The 22773-nt window shown below is 43.1% G+C and overlaps 1 protein-coding gene across 3 annotated transcripts; it reads right to left on the bottom strand.

Annotated features, from left to right (window-relative positions):
• Positions 1-4214: 4214 nt before the first annotated feature.
• MGST3 (microsomal glutathione S-transferase 3) lies at positions 4215-22559 on the bottom strand. Of its 3 annotated transcripts, none has more exons than XM_027096849.1 (6): positions 22395-22559; positions 9594-9717; positions 8398-8471; positions 7491-7548; positions 5169-5241; positions 4215-4460 (listed from the first exon to the last, which is right to left on the bottom strand). In XM_027096849.1, exons 2-6 carry the CDS (start codon positions 9708-9710, stop codon positions 4324-4326), a joined length of 459 nt encoding a protein of 152 aa, XP_026952650.1. In that variant the 5' UTR covers positions 9711-9717; positions 22395-22559; the 3' UTR covers positions 4215-4323. The 3 variants fall into 3 exon arrangements, with proteins under 3 accessions (XP_026952650.1, XP_026952651.1, XP_026952649.1); XM_027096850.1 differs by lacking the exon at positions 22395-22559 and adding an exon at positions 22264-22285; XM_027096848.1 differs by lacking the exon at positions 22395-22559 and adding an exon at positions 11501-11626.
• Between the last annotated feature and the right edge of the window lie 214 nt (positions 22560-22773).

Genomic DNA, 22773 nt, shown 5'->3' with positions numbered 1-22773 from the left:
GATTTGATTTTAAAAAATACACAAGTCAATTGATGTGACACACCACATCAACAAAAGAAAAGACAAAAACCACATGATCATTTCAATAGACACAGAAAAAGCAATTGATAAAATTCAACATCCATTCATGATAAAAACTCTTACCAAAGTGGGTATAGAGGGAACATATCTCAACACAATTAACAGTGAACATAATACTCAGTGGTGAAAAGCTGAAAGCCTTCCTGCTAAAATCTGGAACAAGAGAAGGATGCCCACTTCTGTTCAACATAGTACTGGAAATCCTTGCCACAGCAATCAGAAAAGAAAATGATATAAAAGGTATCCAAATTGGAAGGGAAGAGGTAAAATTGTCATTACATGCAGATAACATGATACTATATTTAGAAAATCCTAAAGATGCCACATAAAAACTACTAGAACTGATAAAACGAATTCAGCAAGGTAGCAGGATACAAGATTAACATACAGAAATTGGTTGCATTTCTTTACGCTAACAGTGAAATATCAGAAAAGGAAAGTAAGAAAAAAGTCCCTTTTAAAATCACATTTAAAAAATACATAGGAATAAACCTGACCAAGGAGGTGAAAGATTTATATCTGAGAACTGTAAAACCTTGATAAAGGAAACTGAAGATGATTCAAAGAAATGGAAAGTTATCCCATGCTCTTGGATTGGAAGAATTTGTATTGTTAAAGTGGCCACACTACCCAAAGCAATCTACAGATTTAATGTGATCCCTATCAAATTACCCATGATATTTTTCACAGAACTAGAACAAATTATCCTAAAATTTATATGGAACCATGAAAGACCCAGATTGCCAAAGCAATCCTGAGGAAAAAGAACAAAGCTGGAGGCATGACCCTCTCAGACTTCAGACAATACTACAAAGCTACAGTAATCAGAACAGCATGGTATTGGCACAAAAACAAACATGGATCAATGGAACAGAACAGAGAGACCAGAAATAAACCCACACACCCACAGTCAATTAACCTTTGACAAAGGAGGCAAGAATATACAGTGGAGAAAAGACAGTCTCTTCAGCAAATGGTGTTGGGAAAGTTGGAAAACTGCATGTAAATCAATGAAGTTAGAACACTCCTTCACACCATACACAAAAATAAACTCAAAAGGGCTTAAAGACTTAAATATAAGACATTACACCATAAAACTCCTAGAAGAGAACATAGGCAAAACATTCTCTGATATTAAATCATAGCAATGTTTTCTTAGGTCAGTCTGCCAAGGCAATAGAAATAAAAGCAAAATAAACAAATGGGACCTAATCAAACTTATCAGCTTTTGCACAGCAAAGGAAACCATAAAGTGACAAGACAACCTATAGACGGGGAGAAAATATTTGCAAACGATGCGACCCACAAGGGCTTAATTTCCAAAATATACAAACAGCTCATACAGCTCAATAACCAGAAAAACAAAACCCAATCAGAAAATGGGCAGAAGATATAAACAGACATTTCTCCAAAGAAGACATACAGATGGCTAACAGACACATAAAAAAAAGCTCAACACTGCTAATTAGCAATGGATTAGAAAAATGCAAATCAAAATTACAGTGAGGTATCACCTCACACTGGTCAGAATGGCCATCATCGAAAAGTCTACAAATAATAAATGCTGGAGAGGGTGTGAAGAAATGGGAACCCTTCTACACTGTTGGTGGGAATGTAAATTGGTACAGCCACTATGGAGAACAGTATGGAGGCTCCTTAAACAACTAAAAATAGAGTTGCCATGTGATCCAGCAGTCCCACTCCTGAGCATATATTTGGAGAAAACCATACTTCGAAAAGATACATGCACCCCAATGTTCATAGAAGCACTATTTACAATAGCCAAGACATGGAAGCAATCTAAATGTCCATTGACAGATGAATGGATAAAGAAGATGTGGTGTGTGTGTGTGTGTGTGTGTATAATGGAATATTACTCAGGTATGAAAAAATGAAATAATGCCATTTGCAGCAACATGGATGGATATAGAGATTATCATACTAAGTGAAATAAGTCAGACAAAGACATATCAAATAATATCACTTATATGTGGAATCTAAAAAATGATACAAATGAACTTATTTATAAAACAAATACATTCACAGACATAGAAAACAAACTTATGGTTTCCAAAGGGGAAAGGGGATGGGGGAGGGATAAGTTAGGAATTTGGGCTTAGCAGATACAAACTATATGTAAAATAGATAAGCAACAAGGACCTACTGTATAGCACAGGGAACTGTATTCAATACCTTGTAATAAACTATAATGGAAAAGAATCTGAAAAGAATATATATATATACATGAAACTGAATTACTTTGCTGTATACCAGAAACTAACACAACATTGTAAATCAACTATACTTCAATTTTAAAAAAAGAACCTTATACAGTAAGTATTATCATTATCCTCAACCTACAGCTGGGCAAATGGAGGCTTAGGGAGGCTAATAAACTCAAGGGCATATAGCTACCTGCGGGGGGGGGATACTTGAGGTTCAGTATGGAGCAACGGTAGACTGGTATGGTTCTCTAATTTCCACCTGTAACAGAACTCAGAATGTGTTTTTCCATAGAAATAAACTGACTCTTTGGAATGTACCCTGTGGAACAGCAGTGAGTGGAAGCAGTACTTATGCCCTTTTTTTTTTTCCTCCATGAGACCAGGGAATTTAATAGAAACTAGCTTGCCAGGCAGGGTTATTCTCTATGGCATTGATACAAACTGGATTCTGCCCAGCCCTTGCGTGCCCTGGAAGTGTGTTGGTGGAGGAAACAGGGAAATGAAAAGGCAGAGCTCTGGGTTCCCCACTTCAACCACAGCACCCTTTCATGTGTTGGGTTCCTTATAAAACTTCCTTTGGGCCTATTCTATAATAGCAAAATGACAAAGATGGATCATATTACTTTGAAAAGCATACCCTGTTAAGACTTCAAACAAAGGTGAAAACCCAACTTTGTCTCCATGTCTCCCCTGCCCTGCTTCACTGATGCCTCCTATACTCTGATGAGAAAAGAAACCTTAACAAGTTCTCCAATCTCTTTAGGTGCATTTCTTATCAAACAAAAACCAAAAAGGCAAAAATCAAAATAAAATCAACCCAAACCACAACCCTAGCTTATTACAAATTTTTAATTATATTATCTTTTTAAGTCAGGAACAAAAAAACCATACTATTCATCACCACCATCATTTCATAAAGGGACATTTTAATGTAAAAAAGAATACAAGTTAAAGCTTTATGAAAACAGTCCTCATTTTTCTTATTTTGCTCTCCACTGGTGAAAATTTCTCATGAACCAACACTGATCTAGTCCAGCTTTTTCATCCAATGCCCTGAGGACTCCAGGCAGTCACCTGGCCAAAGCTGACCATCTTCAATTGCTGACCAGGGCATTCTATCCTTAAATGTTTTAGCTCCTCAAAGTGGTAGTGGGGTACAATGGAAAAAGCATGGATTTGAGAGTCAGGCCTGGGTTCAAATCCTATCTAATCCTCAAAGGCTACTGAACACTTGAAATGTGGTTAGAGCAACTAAAGAGCTGATATTTTTGTTTGTTTTATTTATATAGTATAGCATAAATTTAAATGTAAATAGTCCTATGTGGCTAGTGGCTGTACTGGAAAGCACAGATCTAGACACTATTACGGTCAAGTAGTTTAGGGCCACATTCATTTCTGGAACAGCCATCTCATTCTGCCAACTCGCATTGTTCTCCAAGTCAGCTAAAACCTTTTAAGTCTTCCATATTTTGTTGCTAAGGGTGTCCTTCCCCATTTGTACCTATGCAATCAGATCTTTGCATCCAAATGCAGGAAATTAGATTCATCTCTATTAAGTTTCATAACCTTAAATTTAGTCTATCATTTCAGTTTTTAAGCATTAGAAGCAATCTTCAATTGAGATTTTTAAAAAATCCTATTGTTATCCTATGTATTAGCAAGTGATAAGATAATCTTATATCATAACTAACAGTAAAAGACTTTCTTCGAGCCCCAGTTTTTCATTGCTGTGGCCCGACTATGAACATATTTCCACAATTAGACCTTTTTCCAGCTCACACATTAAGTAAACATCCTCTGGCAGGGTGAGAAGGGGTGCTTAATACCTGTGGCCCCTCTCTCATCTACTAGGAACAGGCTACTTACATTTTAGATAAAGACAAAAAAAAATAAGTGATAGAGTCAGGGTTAGGTATGAGGCTGACGCCAGGTAAGTTTTTATTTAGGGGAAAAAAAAAGTCACTGAAAATAAAAGTCACTCAAAATGAATGAGAGTTTCAAAACACCCTATAACTCTTTAATGGCAGCTTTTGCACCCACTGCTCAAGCCAGTTCTAACCCAACCAAGATGCTGGAAAGCAGAGCACACAGAGGTGCCCATCAGGCCAATGAGGGCGATGAAGCTCAGGGCTCCCCGTTTCCGCTTTCTAGGTTCTAAAAAAGAGGAAAGAGCAGAAGTTACTGGGGGTGTTCCACAGTGACAATGCTGTCAACATCCACCAGCCATTCTGTCAAGGCACCTGGAGCTGTACGTTAGACCATCTAGTCTTAGGAGGTCAACCAGCTCTTCAGCCTAAGCTGTCAGTATGGCAGATACTGCACGCAAAGTCGTGTGCCACAACAGTATTGAACTTTAAAACACATTATGGGATAATAATTAGAGCACCTTTGCTCCAGGATCTTTTGGAGTTTTCCCTCTCCCAAGAGGTAAGGACAGCCAGAAGAATCTCTTCCCCCTTCTCTCAGGTACACCATTTATAGCACTGATTAGGAGCAGGGGATCTGGGCTCAGACTGCCTGGGTTTGAATCCTGACTTTCCAGTTTACACTTAGTAGCTCTGTGACCTAGAGTCTTAATCTTTCTCAGCCTCAGTTTCCTCATCTATAAAATAATATTATCTATGTCATAGAATTGTTGTAAGGCTAAACAGCATATGCAAAGTTCTTAGAACAGCAATTGACACACTGAAAATGCAGAATGCGCTTTGTTACTATTCAAAGGTTAATAAAAAGAAAGAAGATAACAGATCTTTCACCTAAATATCAAGTTACTTTCCCTTTTCTTAAAGCCCTGCTAAACAGGAAAATATAGTAGTATAAATTCTAAATTTGTTTCCTTGACAGATGTTAATATGTCCTTACCTCCTGTGTAATAGCCATAAGCATAAAGAACTCGTCCAACAATCCAGGCCAAGCCCAAGCCAGAAACTACACGCTAAAATAAAAGGGCTCCGTTAGTTATTTGCATGAAAGAAACAGGCAGAATTTTATTAACATCTAGGATTGATTACACAATGTTTTAACAAAAAGTTAACAGTTTCATGGATATAGTAAAATACTCCCTACCAAAGTTAGGGTAGAATGAAGTTGTTTCAGTCAGGAAAATCAAAGCGCTGTGATCCTTCTATGAACTGCTCAGAGACCTGGGAGGTGATTGCTGGCCTTCTCCTAGGTAGGTGGGATGGGAGGAACCTCCCGGCCTGCCCCAGGGGACTCAGTGTGCTAGAGCGCAGGGGAAGGAGAGGCAGGCCTGGGGGTCACAGAGTAAGCCAGGAGAGGAAACCGACTGAAAGGCAGGACTAGGGGAGGAGCCCTGTGGACAGGAGATGGACTGTGCACTCCACAGCTGTGTGCTGCTTCGTCTCAGCCAGGTCCCCCCTGGGAGGGCTCTGAGGGGCTGTGCTGCGGCCCACGCATAGGCATGGGGCTCCACTAGAAACAGTCGGGGGAGTGTGTCATGTTGTGAATCCCAGAACATGTGGTGTTGGAGGGGAAAGTCTCCCCATTCCCAACACCCTTGGGAAGAGAGAGTGAAAACTCATGCAAGATGGGAAATCCTTCCATTTGGACACCCTGCTGGGGTGACGAACCCATTTGGTCTAAAGGAGACAGGGGAGAGGAAGAGAGAGGGTGTGTGAGGACGTGAGTCACTGTGCGTCACTGTCCCCAACTGTCTTTTCAGTTTAGCAGTGGCATCAGTGGGGGTGAGGTTCCTACTTTATGATTTTTATTTGTTTTTTTGATGATTTAATGGAAGTTAAGTATCAGTAGGAGAATGAAACAACTATAAATAAACCCCCAGGCACACAAGTCACTATCTAGAAGCTCTGTAGTTTCTGCCTGGTCTCTCTTTAAAGTCGCGTAATTACCGTCAACCCGGGAACAATATCAGGTGCTTGTCTTCAGAGTAGTCTTAGAGTATTTCCAAGAACTAAGCACAAGGAATGGGATCTAGGGGAGTGGGACAGCAATGGGGCTGGGGTGGACATCAGGTGACACCTAGAGAGACCAGCTAGTCTGTTTAGACCAGCTAGCCTAGTTACTTGCTAGGACTGGGGCTCTCTAGAGGCACAAGAAAGAAATATCTTCTCTAAGAGAGTAGCAGACTTTTCTTTGAAACAAATACAAGACTTTGAGGTCATGAACTATAGATGTGCCATTCTGGCAGCTGACAAAGAAAGCACAAGGCCATTCAGGCACAGACCAGAGGCTTATGAAAGTCTCAGAACCAGAAATGTGGGGTGCCAGCACTCCGGTCTGAACTCAGTGGAGGGGAAACCTGGGCCCTGGAAAGGAAACACTTTCTGTGTAAGGCAAGACCCCAATGGCAACTAATCAGGCTCAGATAAACTTGCTTTATTTAGATAAGGTGTAGTGCAGACCAAACCTAAGGCTCACAAGGGCCTTAGCGGCCCACAAGGCCCCGAGGTCCACCCTCACCTCCAGCCCTCACCTCCTGCTCACCACTGAAGCCGCCCTACTCACTGTGCACCACACAGACCTGCCAGGCTCCTGCCCCAGGGCCTCGCCCTTGCTCGTCTCCTGCCTGGAGGTGTCTGGAGACATCTGCAGCACCTGCTCCCTCACCTACTGCTTAAGTGTCACCTTCGCAACAAGGCGCTCCTCCTGACTGCCCCACTCAGCACTGTCCCCCCCAGTCCCCAGGCACTCCCTTTCCACCATCCCTGCTTTTGCTTCCTCTGTGGGGCGCATCACCTTCTAACATGCTACGCGATGTCCTTGAATTGCTTTTTGTCTGTGACCCCCAACTAAGAGTCAGCTCCACGAAACCAGGAGTCTTTGCCTGTTTTGTTCACTGCAGTAACTTCCGGTGTCCAGGAAATGTTCGTTGCATGAATAATGTGGCAAAGGAAAACTCAATGGACATGAACCTCCTAGGATCAGAGAGACCTGGGTTCAAATTCTGATTCATCTACTCTGTAGCTATTTGATCTTGAGAAAGTTACATAGTATCCAAGAGGTTTCTCCTTATCTGTAAAAAACGGGAAAAATGCTACCTACTTTAAGGAACTTTATAAGAAGTAACTGAAATTCTTTTAAATACATGGTGCCTAGACATTGAAGATGTTCATTAAATTTTCATTTCCTCTTCCCTCCTGAATGGCTCAGTGAATTAAATCTATTCAATCTAATTAGATGAACCCCCTCCCTGGAAAAACTTACTGGGTGGTAAACACCTCCGACAGCTAGAAAAAATAAGAAGGGAGGGTACACTTCCAACCTGGAATAGATAAAAAAAAAAAAGTTTTTTTTTTCCTTTTAAGTGCTCTATATAAGTATGTCTACGTAAAACTAAGAACCCTGTACATTCTTACTTGCCAAGTTAGAAACTTGAGAATAAAAATAAACATTGACCAGAGGCGGAAGGCCTGACCACTAAGATCCACCTTCTTTTGCTCTGCTTGGGATTAGATTAGAGGTAACTCAGAACACAGTGAGTCAAAGACCTCCAATCTAACAAACTGATGAGGCGAATTAGAGTAGATTTCCTTGCAGAGCTCAAAGCCTCTCACCCCCTGGGCTCAGAGATTCAGTATCAGTTTAGAGTGAACTTGCTGCAAATACCGCAGAAGAGTAATGCAGCATTAAATTCATATTTGAAAAGGGCATTGGGGGAGGGATGAAGTGGGAGTTTGGGTTTAGCAAAGCTATTATATATAGAATGGATAAACAACAAGGTCCTACTGTATAGCACAGGGAACTATATTCAATATCCTGTAATAAACTATAATGGAAAAGGATATCAAAAAAGAATATATATATTTATAACTAAATCATTTGGCTGTACAGCAGAAATTAACAACATTGTAAATCAATTTTACTTCAATTAAAAATAAAAGAAATGGAAGAAAAAAAGAAAAGGTTATCTAGAATCCCACCATCCTAACAACTCTTAATTTTGCTTAATATTTAATCTGTTCACTTATACATTTTTAATGATACTTTTAATGAGTATTCATGATCATCATCGTTGCTATTACTCAGCAAACAGAGTACCAAGGGTTGAGGTGTTGTACAGAAAACACCCGCTCTGCAGATGTCTTGGGGGCCGGGCAGGGCCAGCACTCACGTGTTCTGGTGGGCCCGCTGAATGCAGTTGAAGAGGTGTCCGTTTTCAGGGTCAGTGCTATACATTGTAGGATACTGTTAAAACAAAGTGTGTGATCAAATGGTCAAGTGTAGCATTCAGTGTTGAGAGTTAAAATCCACCTTAAAGATAATGTATCCCAAAGCATCTTCTGCCATAACCTTGGTAAGATGATCATTCAGTTTCTGCTTACATGCATGTGGTGACAGAGGCCTCATTCTCAGAGGCAGATTCAATCTGTGTCTATTAATATCCAGTGACGAGAATATATGTCTGTGCCATTCAAGGGATAGAGGCAGCTTGTGCCAAATTCAGGGTTTTTGTTAACGTTATGCCATCACGGGTGGCTTTGGGATGTATTACAAGGATGCCATTGGGAAATAGCTCCTTCCCAAGAGTCAGCAAATACCACATCCTTTTATGGTTCCCCTTAATGGGGGAACAGAAACTGAGTGTGTGAGAGTTTTAATGTGTCCATCAAAATAATAAACTAGACATGAAAACTTTAAAAGGAGCTCTAATTAGAAATTGCTCAAAAGAAGTAGACATTTAAAATTGCTCACCAGGGACAGCTTCAGTAATTATCCCTTCTAGATCAGCTAGAGCTAAAGGAAGCATTCAACAGACCTCCTCCCTATGTCTGATGTCCAGACACAGGCTAACTCAGCACCATGTGCTTCGTTTCTACTTGGGAAACAGGAAAATCACCAGAAGACATCATTTTAAAGTGGCACACCAGGAAACAACTGCTATTTAACCCCCTCCAACCCCTGTTTTTTTTTTTGGCCTCGCTGTGCAGCTTGTGGGATCTTAGTTCCCTAAACAGGGATCGAACCTGGGCCCTTGGCAGTGAAAACGCAGAGTCCTAACCACTGGACAGCCCGGGAATTTCCTATTTAACCCCCTTTAGAAAATAACTGTCTTCCTAGCAAAGAGCTCCAGCCAAAAGCACACCTGGTCTTTTTACAGAAGAGACAAAAGTAAAACAAGATGGAAATGACTCTCCAGAAGGGCCCCATATTTCTCGGCTTCCTCCTGCCAGACAGGTGCAGAATTTCTAATAGGAACAGGCCGGAAACTGCCACCACTGACCACTAGCACCTCACCTTTCCCTCCACAACTGAAAACAAGTTCTTGCCACGACGAACCCACAGAGACACCGCTGTGTTCCCACTCACCTCCACTTTGTACTTCTTGCGGGCCTTGGAAACGTTGATGGCTAGATGAGTTACCATTAGGAAGCTGGCAGCACCAGTTAGAATCACGAAACCATATTCCTTAGAGAGGACAGCCATCCTGACTCTGTGGGAGAAAGAACACATTAGGCCGCCACCTGGCACTGTGGGCTCCAAGCTGCAGGAGGCCTCAAGAGTGGGATGTTTTGTTACCAGCAAACATATCCCTACAGATCAAAAAGAGGCGTGAGCGATCTGGTGGTTCTAAGAGGTAGAGATATTACTGTATACCGATATTACTGTATACCACCCAACAGAATTAAAAAATGATTCAAGTCTGCAATATACACACAGAAAAGTTCACGATCACATTGTATATTCTCTTTTGCGCCTGAGTTCTTTTGATCAACATCGCATGTATGAGATTTATCTAAACCACTGCAGTAGTCATTGCTATTGGATGGTCTGGCCACTAAAAACCACAATTTAAAAAAATATTTAGCAAGGCAAAATGCTAAAAGATATACTAAGTTACACAGAGAGAGAGAGACAGAGAGAGAGAGAGAAAGAAAGAGAGAGGGAAAGAGAAAGAAACAGGATATAGTCAGTAAGTACACAGTGATTCCAAGTTTTTCGCTTGTATGTCTGTTGGCATCGGGGACACTCAGGGCAGGAACCCTAGGGCCTCCCTTGGATCCTGAGACACATGCTGGTACAGCAGCAGAAATATCACACTGGTAGGGAAGGGATCAGTTATAGTTCTTTGAAAGCCAGAGCAAGGCTCTGGGCAGCTCTTGGAGAACCCAGATTCTTCATCAAATTAATGCTTCAAAACTAACCCCATGATGTGTTCTAGTGTCTGCAATGCAGCTTATTTTGAAATGCATCAAAAAATGATGATGCAAGCTAATATACCAAAATATTAATGCTAGAACCTGGGTGGTGGCTATATGGATGTTCACTATACAATTCTTCCAACTTTTCTGCATGTTTGAAAAATTTCATATGAAATGTTTGGAGAAAAAGCTCATATCAGCATTTTTCAATGTTCAGCAATTTCAGCTCTTTTAGCTCTTGTCCTGCTCCAGGAGGAAAGAAGAAAGAAGGAAAGAAACAGACTGGAGATCAAGGAGAGGAAAACCTGCTGGGTGGGAAGAAGCCCTAATAAATTCAGAGTAAGTTAGTGCTGCCCTCCAGTCTCTCTGAGCACTGATCACCAGATGTCTGAAGGGTCAGAGCAGGACACAGAGAAATAGCTACAATGCTTCCAGAGATCCTTAGCTGCTGTCCCATCACGTGTATGGCTGCCACAGGCCAACAGCTCCTGTGTGTTTAAAATTTCCATCCCTGGGAATTCCCTGGTGGTCCAGTAGTTAGGACTCCACGATCCCACTGCAGGGGACACAGGTTCGATCCCTGGTCAGGGAACTAAGATCCCGCATGCCACATGGTGTGGCCAAAGAAAAAAAAATTCCACCCCTAAAACTGTTTGGCTGCAATCTCTCCTGAAAGCCTGGGAAGGTTACCCTGCTCCAAAATGTTTTAGCCATCCTCACAAACAACCCAACAAGATGCTAATATCCCTATTTTCCAAAGAGCACCCAGAGGTTAAGTAATATTCCCAAGGTCTAAAAGAGAAAGTATCCGATTTGGGATTCAAATTTAGGTTCCAATTCAGTTCCAATGTCCCCTTTCAATCCCACTTGATGATTTAGAGCTGAACTGACATTGGGATCACAGAATCTTTCTCAGTGTGGAATTTGGGGCCAGCAAACAGGTCAGTTCTTTAAAAGTAAGCTTCCCTTAGGTCTGCAAAATAACATTTGGAACCAAAATCCTAAAACCTGCCCATCCCCAACCATGTTTCACAATAATTCCCGTTAGTTTCCCCTGCTATATTCTTTCTTTACCTGGAGCTGCTTGTGGAGGGGCACCCAGCATTCCCTCCTCCGGGACAGGGGACACACACACTGGAAAGGGCCATCCCCAGGACTCAGCATGGGAATCACCTCCAGGTCAGCCTCTCCTGGGCCATCTTGTGTGGCTGTGGAGAGCAAGGAGTCTTTGGCTGCCTTCCAAGCTTCCCTGCCCTCATTCTCTTTTAGAATTGGTCCTTTCCAGAGTTTAGAAAATCAGCTTGGGGAGGAAGCTTTGGTAGTAGTTATTAAAACAAAAATATGGGGTGAATACTGAACACCTCTTTGAAAATAAATAAATATGACTACCTGATATCCCTGGAGTTCAACCCATCTGGGCCAAACAGGCAACTGAAAATGGAGCTGTCTCTAACTTTGTCAAAAGCCGCCTGTTTAAGAACGATACAATTAAGCATATCTGGTTTAGGTCAAAGTGTGCAAGTTGAAAGTCTGTTCAGACCTCACCTTTAGACAGGCGACTAGGCTCTCACACAGCCTGGGGTCACCTTGTGTTGGTGCAGACTTTTCAGCTCATTTTTCATCTCCCCCCAAATCCCATAAGCTCCATTTTACAGAAAAGGAAATGGAGGCTCAGGTAGAGAGATGAGGGCAGAGCTAAGACCAGAGCAGGTTTTAGAATTCTTCCCCAAATACTCCAGCTAGCCCAGGCAAAACATATTCGGTGGCTCGGTCACTGGCCTCTGTTTTTCTGGCCTGTAAGGATTTGGGTAGGAGAAGCTAGGTGGCAGGACAGAGAAGTATCTTTTGAGTAGATGTTTCTGTTGCAGGCAATGAACACTCAGAAAGGCAACCGCTTAAAAACCTGCAATTAGAAATTAATGTTTACTACTGACCTCCTCTTCCAAAGTATAAATGCAACCTGGGAGGTTACACTCTTAGGCAGTCACACCCTAGTGAAAGTGACTCTCTTGACACTTTGCTATGGTGATAGGTACTGAGGGGAAAAGAATCTAGGTGAGGGCAAGCAGAGCCAGGAACAAGACCTTTGAAGGACAGAGAATTTACAGTAAGGGAGACCCAGAGTCCGATGCTAAAATGGGTAGTGTGCAAAGGACAGTGTAATTGGTCAGGAAACAGTGAGCGTACTAGGGGCGGGAGGAGAGAGGCGGCCCTCCCCAAGGCTCTCCCTGCAGGAGCCCTGGACACACCTGCATAGGTGCCGGAGCCAAGCCTGTTCAGCGCCCCCCACACACACACCTCCTTGCACTTTCACCACGTGAGGAGCCCTGCTTCACAGGCCATTCACAGGCCATTGTAGCCAGCACTTCCCAGCTGGTGTGATCAGGGCTGGTGTGATCAGAGAGAGCAGCCAATTGCATCAGATACTAAGCTCCTGTGAGGGAGGGACCGTGTGTGTCCGGCATCCCCCGTGCCAAGCACAGAGTGTGTGCTTATAGAAAGCTGTGGAATAAGTGAAGCAAGCTGTAAGTCCAGGTTGCTTTCAGAATGCCTCCTCTGCTCTGCACAGTGCCTGGCATAAAGTGTGTGCCTAACCCATGTCAGTTTCCTTTTTCCCTCTCAAAGCCTCTACTGAAACAATGGAAGCAACTGGATGTATGAATTCCTGGAGAAAGAGGAGATCAGAACACAGAGAAAAGCTCTGTCGCTACAGCTGCTGAAAACATAAATCCAGTAGGGACTGCAAAACGCTTAAGTCTTGTCCTTTAAGGAAAGAATCAGTTTAATTCACTTAGGGTTCAAAAAAAACTTTGTCATTTGCTGAATTCTTATTTTCTGAGGGCAAAGAGATGCACGCTCCCGCCCCGTCGTGGGTGTGGGTGCGTACACTGGCGAAAGGGGAGGCACCTCGGCTCACAGCAGCCACGTTCCAGGCAGCTCCAGCCACGCCCGAGGTTGGGCCGGTCCCGCAGCTAGCCGATAGCTCCCAGAGCACAGGCTTGAGAAGCTGATACGTGCAACACAACCTCTTTCTGACATGAGCACGCATTCGGACTGCACACTATAGTTTGTTGATTACATACCTGCTCTGTGTCACTGGCAACCCCTATATCCACCCAACAAGATAAGGTTCTTGGGGGTGGGAACTCTGCCCTAGAGTTTGCCTTCTACATGGTGATAGACACACAGCAGTCCAGTGGTCCTTTTGGAGCTGAACTTTCATGACTGGTATAGATTACTTTGTAACTCACTTGGTTGTATAATAGCACTTGTTAATTATCACGCAGTTTCCGAGGTTAGTTGCACACCAGCTGTAAAGATTAAAATTTATGATTTGTACAAATAAAAATTTATTTAGTTACTTGGTAGTATTACACGCTGCTGGGAGAAGTGTAAAACAGAACCACCTGGAGGACAGCCTGGTGGCAGGCAATATACTTTACATTGTTCATAACCTTTTGCTCATTAATTCTACTGGGAATCTATCCTGGGGTAATAATCAGGAAGGCAAACAGATTTGGTTCAAAGACATTCACTTCAGCACTATTTATAACAGCAAAAACAGAAATGGTATAGATGTCCAAACAAAGAGGACTAATTAAATAAATAATATATCTGTAAAACAGAATAGTATATAACCATTAAAAATGGTGAAACATTAAAGATGGTGAAACACTTAATATACAGCATGTTAAATTAAAAAAAAGAAAACAAAGAGTATATCTAGTTTTCTCAATAATAGAAAAAAATTAAAGAAGAAAATATCAAAATCATAAGCATAGCTATTTCCAGATGGCTGAATTATAGATTTTCCTTTGTACCTTTCTATAATGTGCAAAATGAGCAAATATATACCAAAAAAGTTATGTAAAAAAATGGCCTGACAATAATTAGTAATTGAGGAGACAGGAGGAATAGACAGTATGTTACAAAGGAACCAAAGAATCGGACCTGATTTTTAGCTTGAATCCTGTCACTTATCCACTATGTGCACTATAGAGACAGCCTTGCAGGTAAGTTTTGGAATCACATTGTCTGGGTTTAGAACCTGGATCTCATATTCCTAGCTGTGTGTCCTCGGGAAAATTACTCAACGTCTTTCAAGCATCCTTGGTTTCCTCACTTGTTAATTGGAGATAATCACGGCACCTACCCCACACCATATAGTTGTTGTAAAGATTAAATGGGGACACTGTCTCTGAACACCCATCAGGATGCCTGTCACATAGTAAGTACTCAATAAATGTTATATATCAGGTTATACTATGTGTGCTAATGTTCTGTTAACTGTCTCTGCCCTGATTCAGTGATAAAAGCGGATGTTCGAATACATGATGATGAGATACATTTAAGAATTTATAATTTAGAATTATCATTTTAAAATAGCAAACAAAGCTTAGAACTACATATATTCCCCTCCTTTTTGAACTCTTAATAGCCAGCCATGTTACAATCTATTATCTGAAGGGCAGGAGTATTCAGAAGGAAGCAGTCTTCTAGTACAGACTATGGAAATCAGCAAACTGCAGTCATGCAGACCCTCCCTGTAGCCAGACATGCTTATCCCCGCATGGGGCTGAGCACCCATTCATTTACTTGTTCAAGTTTATTGAGTGCCTACTATGTGCTACTCAGTGGGCCCATGCTGGGGATGAGGTGAACAAGCCAGACTTTGGTCCCTGCCCTCAGGAAGCTCATGTTTTACTGGGGGAAGCAGGCAAATAAGTAAACAAATACCCAATTCCAGATTTTTCCTTCATACCAACGATCAGAAACTGTGTACAAATCCCCCCAACCCCCCCAAAAAAAATGAAACTAAAAGGGTTGGGGAGAGGCAGAGATAGGACAGAAGTGTTTCTGTTCTGTCTTCACTTATTAGTAACTACAGAGGTGTATGTTCCTAGTTAACTGTTTCCTGGCAGGCTTGAGTCAAAATAGTTCAGTTGAGAGAACATTAAGTCGAAGGTTTAAAAGGAATTAGTTTTTCTTTTTATTTAGGAAATTCGTGTCACTTATTTAATGATAGAGATCCTTTTGGGAATGTTTTGTTTGTTTGTTTATTTTGCGGTACGCGGGCCTCTCACTGCTGTGGCCTCTCCCGTTGCGGAGCACAGGCTCCGGATGCGCAGGCTCAGCGGCCATGGCTCACGGGCCCAGCCGCTCCGCGGCATGTGGGATCTTCCCAGACCGGGGCACAAACCCGTGTCCCCTGCATCAGCAGGTGGACTCTCAACCACTGTGCCACCAGGGAAGCCCCCCAGTGGATTTTTAAAAAGCTACAAGTCACCATTGTAAAGTCTTACTTTAGAGTGATCAAGCTTGGACTTCAAATGAGGCAGTGTTGGTCTCACCCCTAGGAGGTATGCTCTATTCCAGTGCCTGAGTTAGCAACATGGAGTTTCATTATGATATTTGGCTAAGGTACTCTCCTATAGGAATGTGACTGACAGATTCAACTGGAAGCATAACTACTCCAGCGCTTATACTTCGCTCAACTTTTCCTCCAATTCCTGCTTCTGCCACCACTTGCCTTATCTCACTGGGGCAGGGGTTCCTTCAGTTACAAAAGGGTTACTCAGAGAACCTCCTCAACTACATTCAACGGAATACTCCTGGGGTAAAGCTCTCCTTCACTTATTTACTCCACTCCATCTTAGCTGCCAACAGAAATTCCCCAGGACACAATCAACACTGCACAAATGGAGCAAAAGGTAGGCTTTATCAGTTGGGCACTGGCCTCAAATAATTTATGACTTCTGAGCCATGAAGTTACAACTTATCTTCTCCTAAATGAAAATCTATCAAATGTCTTAAGGGAGAGAGGATTTCAACTTTCAGCTCTCTCTTTGCCCTCAAACAAATAAAAACCAGTGTGGACAATGGTAACCCTTACTTCCATTTGCAAGATTGCTCCCCTCCAACTGTACTGCAATTTCTCAGCAGTCTTTTTTTTTTTTTTTAATGCATCAGGAATGGGACAATGCTAAAGCACTTATAGACTGACTTGGAGCCATTCCCCAATGTTTCATTAAAATACTTATTTGGCTGCTGTATTATTAATCCAATCTTCCTTATATATGGTCCTTCATTTTATTTTATTTTTAAAATTTAGCTATTTTATTTATTTATTTTTGACTGTGTTGGGTCTTCATTGCTGTGTGAGGCTTTCTCTAGTTGCGGCGAGCGGGTGCTACTCTCCCTTGCAGTGCGCAGGCTTCTCATTGCGGTGGCTTCTCCTGTTGCAGAGCACGGGCTCTAGGTGTGCAGGCTTCAGTAGTTGTGCCACGTGGGCTCAGTAGTTGTAGCTCGCGGGCTCTAGAGCGCAGGCTCAGTAGTTGTGGCGCACGGGCTTAGTGGCTCCAGGGCATGTGGGATCTTCCCAGACAGGGCTCGAACCCATGTCCCCTGCATTGGCAGGCGGATTCTTCACCACTTTGCCACCAGGGAAGCCCCGGTCCTTTCTTTTACATGGTATTTTCATGAGAATAATACAAGGATGGTAACTTAAAGGGCTTCATCTGATCACATCAAATGGACCACCATGAGTCCCCAACACTGGGAGGTTCCAAAAACTCTGAGGTTGTGCTAGGGGTCTACTCAGCCTGTACTCTTTTAATGAGGTAGCTGTCCAGCCTCGTTTCTGCCTCCAAATGTATCTACAAAGGAATAGTCCTCAAAATTATTTCTAGGCAAGGCAGCTGAGCCCATATAAAGCTAAATGGAAGAGATATGGGAACATTATATGTATAACTGATTCACTTTGTTATAAAGCAGAAACTAACACACCATTGTAAAGCAATTATACTCTAATAAAGATGTTAAAAAAAAAAGCTAAATGGAGAAACTTGAGATCCTAGAGGCAAGCAGCACAAAAGTAATTCCCTGTTTCCATGATGGGAGAGAAAAAAAGGAGAGTCACAGAATTTCTTTGGGTCCATCCTACATTTTCAGAACGCCAGTCTGGTCACTTCTACAGTACACAGATGATAAAATCTGTTTGAGTGTCAAAGTCTCAAATGGCAGTGAGATTTTAAAAAGAGTACACGGGGGCTACCCTGGTGGCGCAGTGGTTAAGAATCCACCTGCCAATGCAGGGGACATGGGTTTGAGCCCTGGTCCGGGAAGATCCCACATGCCGCAGGGCAACTAAGCTTGTGTGCCACAACTACTGAGCCTGCGCTCTAGAGCCTGTGAGCCACAACTACTGAGCCTGCGCTCTAGAGCCTGTGAGCCACAACTACTGAGCCTGCGCTCTAGAGCCCACGAGCCACAACTACCGAGGCCCGCGCACCTGGAGCCCATGCCCCGCAACAAGAGAAGCCACCGCAACGAGAAGACCACGCACCACAACGAAGAGTAGCCCCTGCTTGCCGCAACTAGAGAAAGCCTGCGCGCAGCAAGGAAGACCCAATGCAGTCAAAAACAAATAAATAAAATAAATAAATTTATTTAAAAAAATTTAAAAAAAGAGTACATGGACAGTTGAGAGAAGGAATAATAACGATGTGAAGAAAAATAACTATTCCCCACAATTGTTTTGCATATTCAGTAAATATCACTCCAAGGGCTAAAAATGAAAAGTTAGTTGAATAGGCAGGCCATTATTTGTCCAGCCTTGAATATTAACTCAAGTGAGGCAAACAGCAGAGGCAGGTAATAAAGTGGGTCTTTCCCGGTTTCTCATATTCTTTAATTCCTCATCAGTGTTGCTGGCAGAACACTTGGAAAGTGGAAGCACACTACTAGTTAGGGGGATGGAAGATCTGTCTTCTTAAGAGATAAATGTCCTATAAATTCAAATATATTCAATTTTATAGTTAAGTGGCCACAGCTTGGAATATAAAATATTCAAGTTCCACATGTCATTTTAATTCCAACACTCTCGTGAACTGTCAGTGCTGAGGACAACTACATTACTGCACTGGCTGAGAGCGGGAGGGGGGAGGGAAGGACCAGCTTGATGCTCAAGTCCAAGTGAATGTTTCCTGGTTACGTGGGATGAGCCTGCACTGACACAAATAAACTTTGTTAAGGCCAAATAAGCAAATAACCTGCTCTTTTCTTCTCTGGAGTCTGACTTCTGTGCGAAAAGGCACTAGACACATATGCTTAACTGAGTGTCCCCTGGGAAAAACTGGTAATTCAGCTCTTCAGGAATCTAAGAATAGTAGATTGTAAGACAGAACAAATCCTAGGTTCCCCTGTTTGTAGGATGACAAACTTTCCCAAACAGACTCTTGACCCAAAAGGCCCTATGGGCGAGAGTTCCTTGATGTGCTGACCTAAAAGCCCTGAGCCACGCTGGACCATCTGGAGCCCAGCCTCCAGGGAGGTGTGATCCCAGGGACAGGCTGCAGGACATTTCCTATAGTCTGAAGGCACCAATCTCAGAGGACAGGGAAGAGAATGGGGAGAAGTTATGGGATGCAGAAGAAAATAAAAATCTTGTAACAATTCATTCAAGGGAGCTGATCTGACAAAGTCAATGCAGGACAAAGTGTTTCACCTAAATGGAATGCTCACTTTAAGTCCACATCTACCACCTTCCTCAGTAGTGCCTTAGAATGATTCCTTTCCTGATGTATCCCCTACTGAATGCTGGGTACCACGTGCAGTACAGGGCTACAATAGTGAACAAGACTGAGAAAGAAGGTCCTGACCTTCCAGAATACAGAGTCAAATGGAGGGAGACAACTTAGGAGGATCATGAAACAGGAAGGTAACAGATTGAGCTAAGGGCTCTGAAGGATGTAACAGTGATGTGAGAGTGAGCACACAGGTAGAGAAAACAGCAAGTACACAGGCACGGAGACAGGAAAGGGGTTTACTTGTATAAGGATGAAAAGGAGACCAGTGTTGGCCGAAGGGTAGTGATATAACCTAGAGGAAGAGTGGTAGGAGAAATCAATGATTATTAATAACACATTATTAGCACATATATTACTTAATATGTATCAAACACTAAGTAGTTCATCAATATTAACTCATTTAAACCCTCACAGCATCCCTATGATATATTATTACTCCATTTTACAGATGAAGAAACTGAACATCAGAGAGGTTTAGTAATCTGCCCAGGGACACGCAGCTATAACAGAGAAAGCCTGGATTCACACACAGCCAGGCAGTCTGGCTCCACAGTTATGCTCTCAACCCTTGGCTGTATTGTCTCTCAATGAGGTTGGGGAGCAAGTTTGACCACACTTGACCTCTTTTGAAACTTTTCTACCTCTCCGGACCCTCTCCTGAGCATAAAATATATTAACGAGAACAGAAAGCTAACAATTAACTCCAAGTCCGTGACTGATTAAAGCCTGAGAGCTTTCTAATTGGAAGAAGAAAAAAACTTGGAAAAGGTCCAAAAAGGAACTTTTTTTTTTTTTTTTTTTTCCTTTTTAATGAGTGTCAGCACTGCAGTATGACAGGAGGAGAGATTACAGGGGAAAAAAATCCTCCAAACTTTCGGGCATTCGGGTTTGCAAAGGGCAAAGCAACACAAAAATTGGCACTTCATTTTTACATCACGATTTCCATACAACCTGTCCCTTAACTGGCATTATATAGGAACTGAGGGGCAGAGTGAAACTAAGCCCTGACTTCCCAAAGAGGAAAAGAAAAATCTCTAATGAGTCACATGGACACCATTTGGATTTTCCATCACAAGAAATGTGGGTGGACTGTATGCAGTGAATTCTTAGCAGCTGCTGAACAAGTCCCCACCAGGCTACCAGCCATTCTGAATGAAGGAACTGCATAGGCTGCAGGCTCCTGCCTGAAACAGGGGTGTAACTCTTCAGGCCTATCTGTACTTAGAATGAAGTTGTGTCACAATCATTCACATTTCTTAGGCTGGAGAAATAAAATAACACTATTAAATAAAAAAGAGTGAACTAAGTCACCAAAATATTAGAACACATGTTCCAGTTAATAAATGGGTCGACTCTAGAAGGAACTCATAGCGTAACATGGGACGGATGATTCTAAACGCTGAACTCCTTAAAGGTATTTGCAAATGTATTTGGAAGGTAGTACAACTTCCCCATAGGAAGATAGGCACATAGACAGTGTAAGAGATAGCGAGGGAAACGCAAAAATTCTATTTTACATAGCAGTAAACTACCTGGTAACTGCTGAATTCTTCTTTTTCAGAAGGATGGTATACTCATAAGTAGTATTAATGAAACCAGTTGTAAAAACCGTAGCAGTATATTCTTTTAAACACATATTGCTTTAAAAAACGCTAAATGGTTCATGGTCAATTGTGGTTGGCAAGGGTGATCTGAATACAGATTCAGAATATTTAAATAGAAATATAGGGAAGAATATATTTAAATATTGCTAGCTGTGCAGTAGGCACTAAATTACTCTTTGACAGATTGATTTGTCATTCACTTCATTCTAGATTTCTCCACATAGGTTCAGTGTCTTTGCTATCCTCCAGGTTAAGAGGCTCCCCTTCATGGATTGTGTCTCTGAACTCTAAACTGGCAGGATTAAGTCTAAATAAGGGGGAAGGCTGCCCTTCTCCAGTTTTGTTCCTTAATCTAAGGAGTCCCCTGCAGTGCCGTTTCTATGACTGGGCACAGTACCTCTACACAGTACCTCTGTTTTATGTGTAGTAACATCATTTGTGGGGGGATTCACTTGACAAAGTTTTCTATTTCTGTAACATTGTCAGGAGGGAAGCTTTACAGAACGTCTTCCCCAGCTGAAAGTATTTGTTTGGGTTTTAGATGTAAACTTATTTAACTCTGTTAAATTTAACTCCCGTGAGAATAAACGTTCTTGATCCCCTGACTCAGATACTATGCTCTCAACACTGAATTCGTTGACCTAAACATAGTCTGTAATTTTGACCAATAACCTTGGGTGCTTCCCAGAAACTGTAGGCTCCCAGCGATCTACAGATCTCCCAAGAGATGCCCTTGCTTCCACCGACAGAGGAATCGAAGATCTGCGGCAATTCCACATGACCATGCCCAGGTCTACAGCACTTGCAAAGAGCCATATATCTGCAGAGCAGTAACTGTCCTTCCCTCCAGATCTCCCTTTCTCCAGTTAGCGGATTAAAGCCGCAAGCCCGTAGTTCTTTTCCTACCCACCCTCCTGTCTCTGCTTTCCTTTTACCTCCCTTTCCACACTCACTTGTCCCCTAAGCTACAATGTAGCGGTAAACTCGTGACTCCCAAGGAAAGTGACAGCAGAAGCCAGAACTTCGGAGAATGACTTACCAACCAGCCTCCAGCCCCTTCCACCGCCCCGCAGCTGCCCCACCGCTGTGGCCCTAGCGCTCCCTGCAGCAACACCAGATGAGGGAAATTCTCTGAAATCAACCTCAACGAAGATTCCGCCTCCTCTCCTGCTCTAAGGCAGCCGTAGGAAATGACCCACTCGTAGGTTCCAATTCAAACATACGACAAACGTTTCTATGAAACCGGAGGAAAACAAACACAATTCCCTGGGAGGCCCTCCCGGAATGTCCCTAGCAACACATGCACATCCGCAGCTGGTGCAGCGCTCGCAGGCCACTTTAAAAACCTGTGTTACCGATCAGGCCTGCACTGCCAGCTGTCCCTGCAGTGCCCTGCCCGCCCCTCCTGTGCACCAGAGATGCAGTTGGCAAGGTCAGGTGGGTTCTGGGAGGCAGAAAGAAGGAGCCCGGCGTCCGCACAGCCCAGGGAGCGGAGGAGAGAAAAGGAAGTAACTGAGGAAGGGTTGACCTTGAGAATTTCCCTGAGTTTTAGATAGCGTGGCCGGCCCAGCTTAGACGCTCCAAACCCACTACATCATGGGGAGGATGGAGGGCAAAGGGGATGGGAAGGTAGAAAGAAACCTACAGACAAGAAGGGAGAGAGAGAGCGAGTCCCTATTCAGCTTGGGATGGCCGAGATATGAGCGGTGCCCAGCGCAGGAGCTGAAATGCCTCCGAGGCCCACGCTCCTCGCTGCCCGCAGGTGCGGGGACTCACCCGGATCACCTTCGCTCGGCTGGTGCAGAACGCAGTGCGCAGCGGAACTGTAGGTGCGGCACCCTTGGCCTCCTGAAGAGTGGGGCGTGGCCCGGAGTAGTCCCCGCCCTCTCCCGGGGCAGCGCGAGGCCACGCCCTGGAGGCGGGGCTCTGGGTGTCAGAGCTGAGTATTGCTTCTGGGCCGCTGGTCTTGAGGCGGAGACTGCATTTTCTTCCTCCTCACCGTGGTCCACAGATTTACCCCTCCTACTCCCAAATACATTTATCTGTTCCTTTCTGCAAAGGCCCTCGTGGCCTCCTTCCTAAACTGTCCCAGCCAGTTCATACTTCTCGGGCTGAGTTTGCAGCACGGTAGCACGGTAATAATTTATCCCCAGCA

This window comes from Aethalodelphis obliquidens, unplaced genomic scaffold (genome assembly GCF_003676395.1).
Source record: "Aethalodelphis obliquidens isolate GAN/ISIS:26980383/991018 unplaced genomic scaffold, ASM367639v1 scaffold109, whole genome shotgun sequence".
In the NCBI taxonomy this organism is placed as follows: domain Eukaryota; kingdom Metazoa; phylum Chordata; class Mammalia; order Artiodactyla; family Delphinidae; genus Aethalodelphis; species Aethalodelphis obliquidens.
This window is presented reverse-complemented; position numbering and strand designations above follow the sequence as displayed.

Coding starts and splice junctions, on each gene's coding strand:
- MGST3 (XM_027096848.1), bottom strand. CDS start 11,574: ATGGCCCTTTCCAGTGTGTGTGTCCCCTGTCCCGGAGGAGGGAATGCT. Junction 7,549..8,397: donor CAGCGGGCCCACCAGAACAC/GTGAGTGCTGGC, acceptor TATCTATTCCAG/GTTGGAAGTGTACCCTCCCT. Junction 5,242..7,490: donor TCGGAGGTGTTTACCACCCA/GTAAGTTTTTCC, acceptor CTTTTATTTTAG/CGTGTAGTTTCTGGCTTGGG.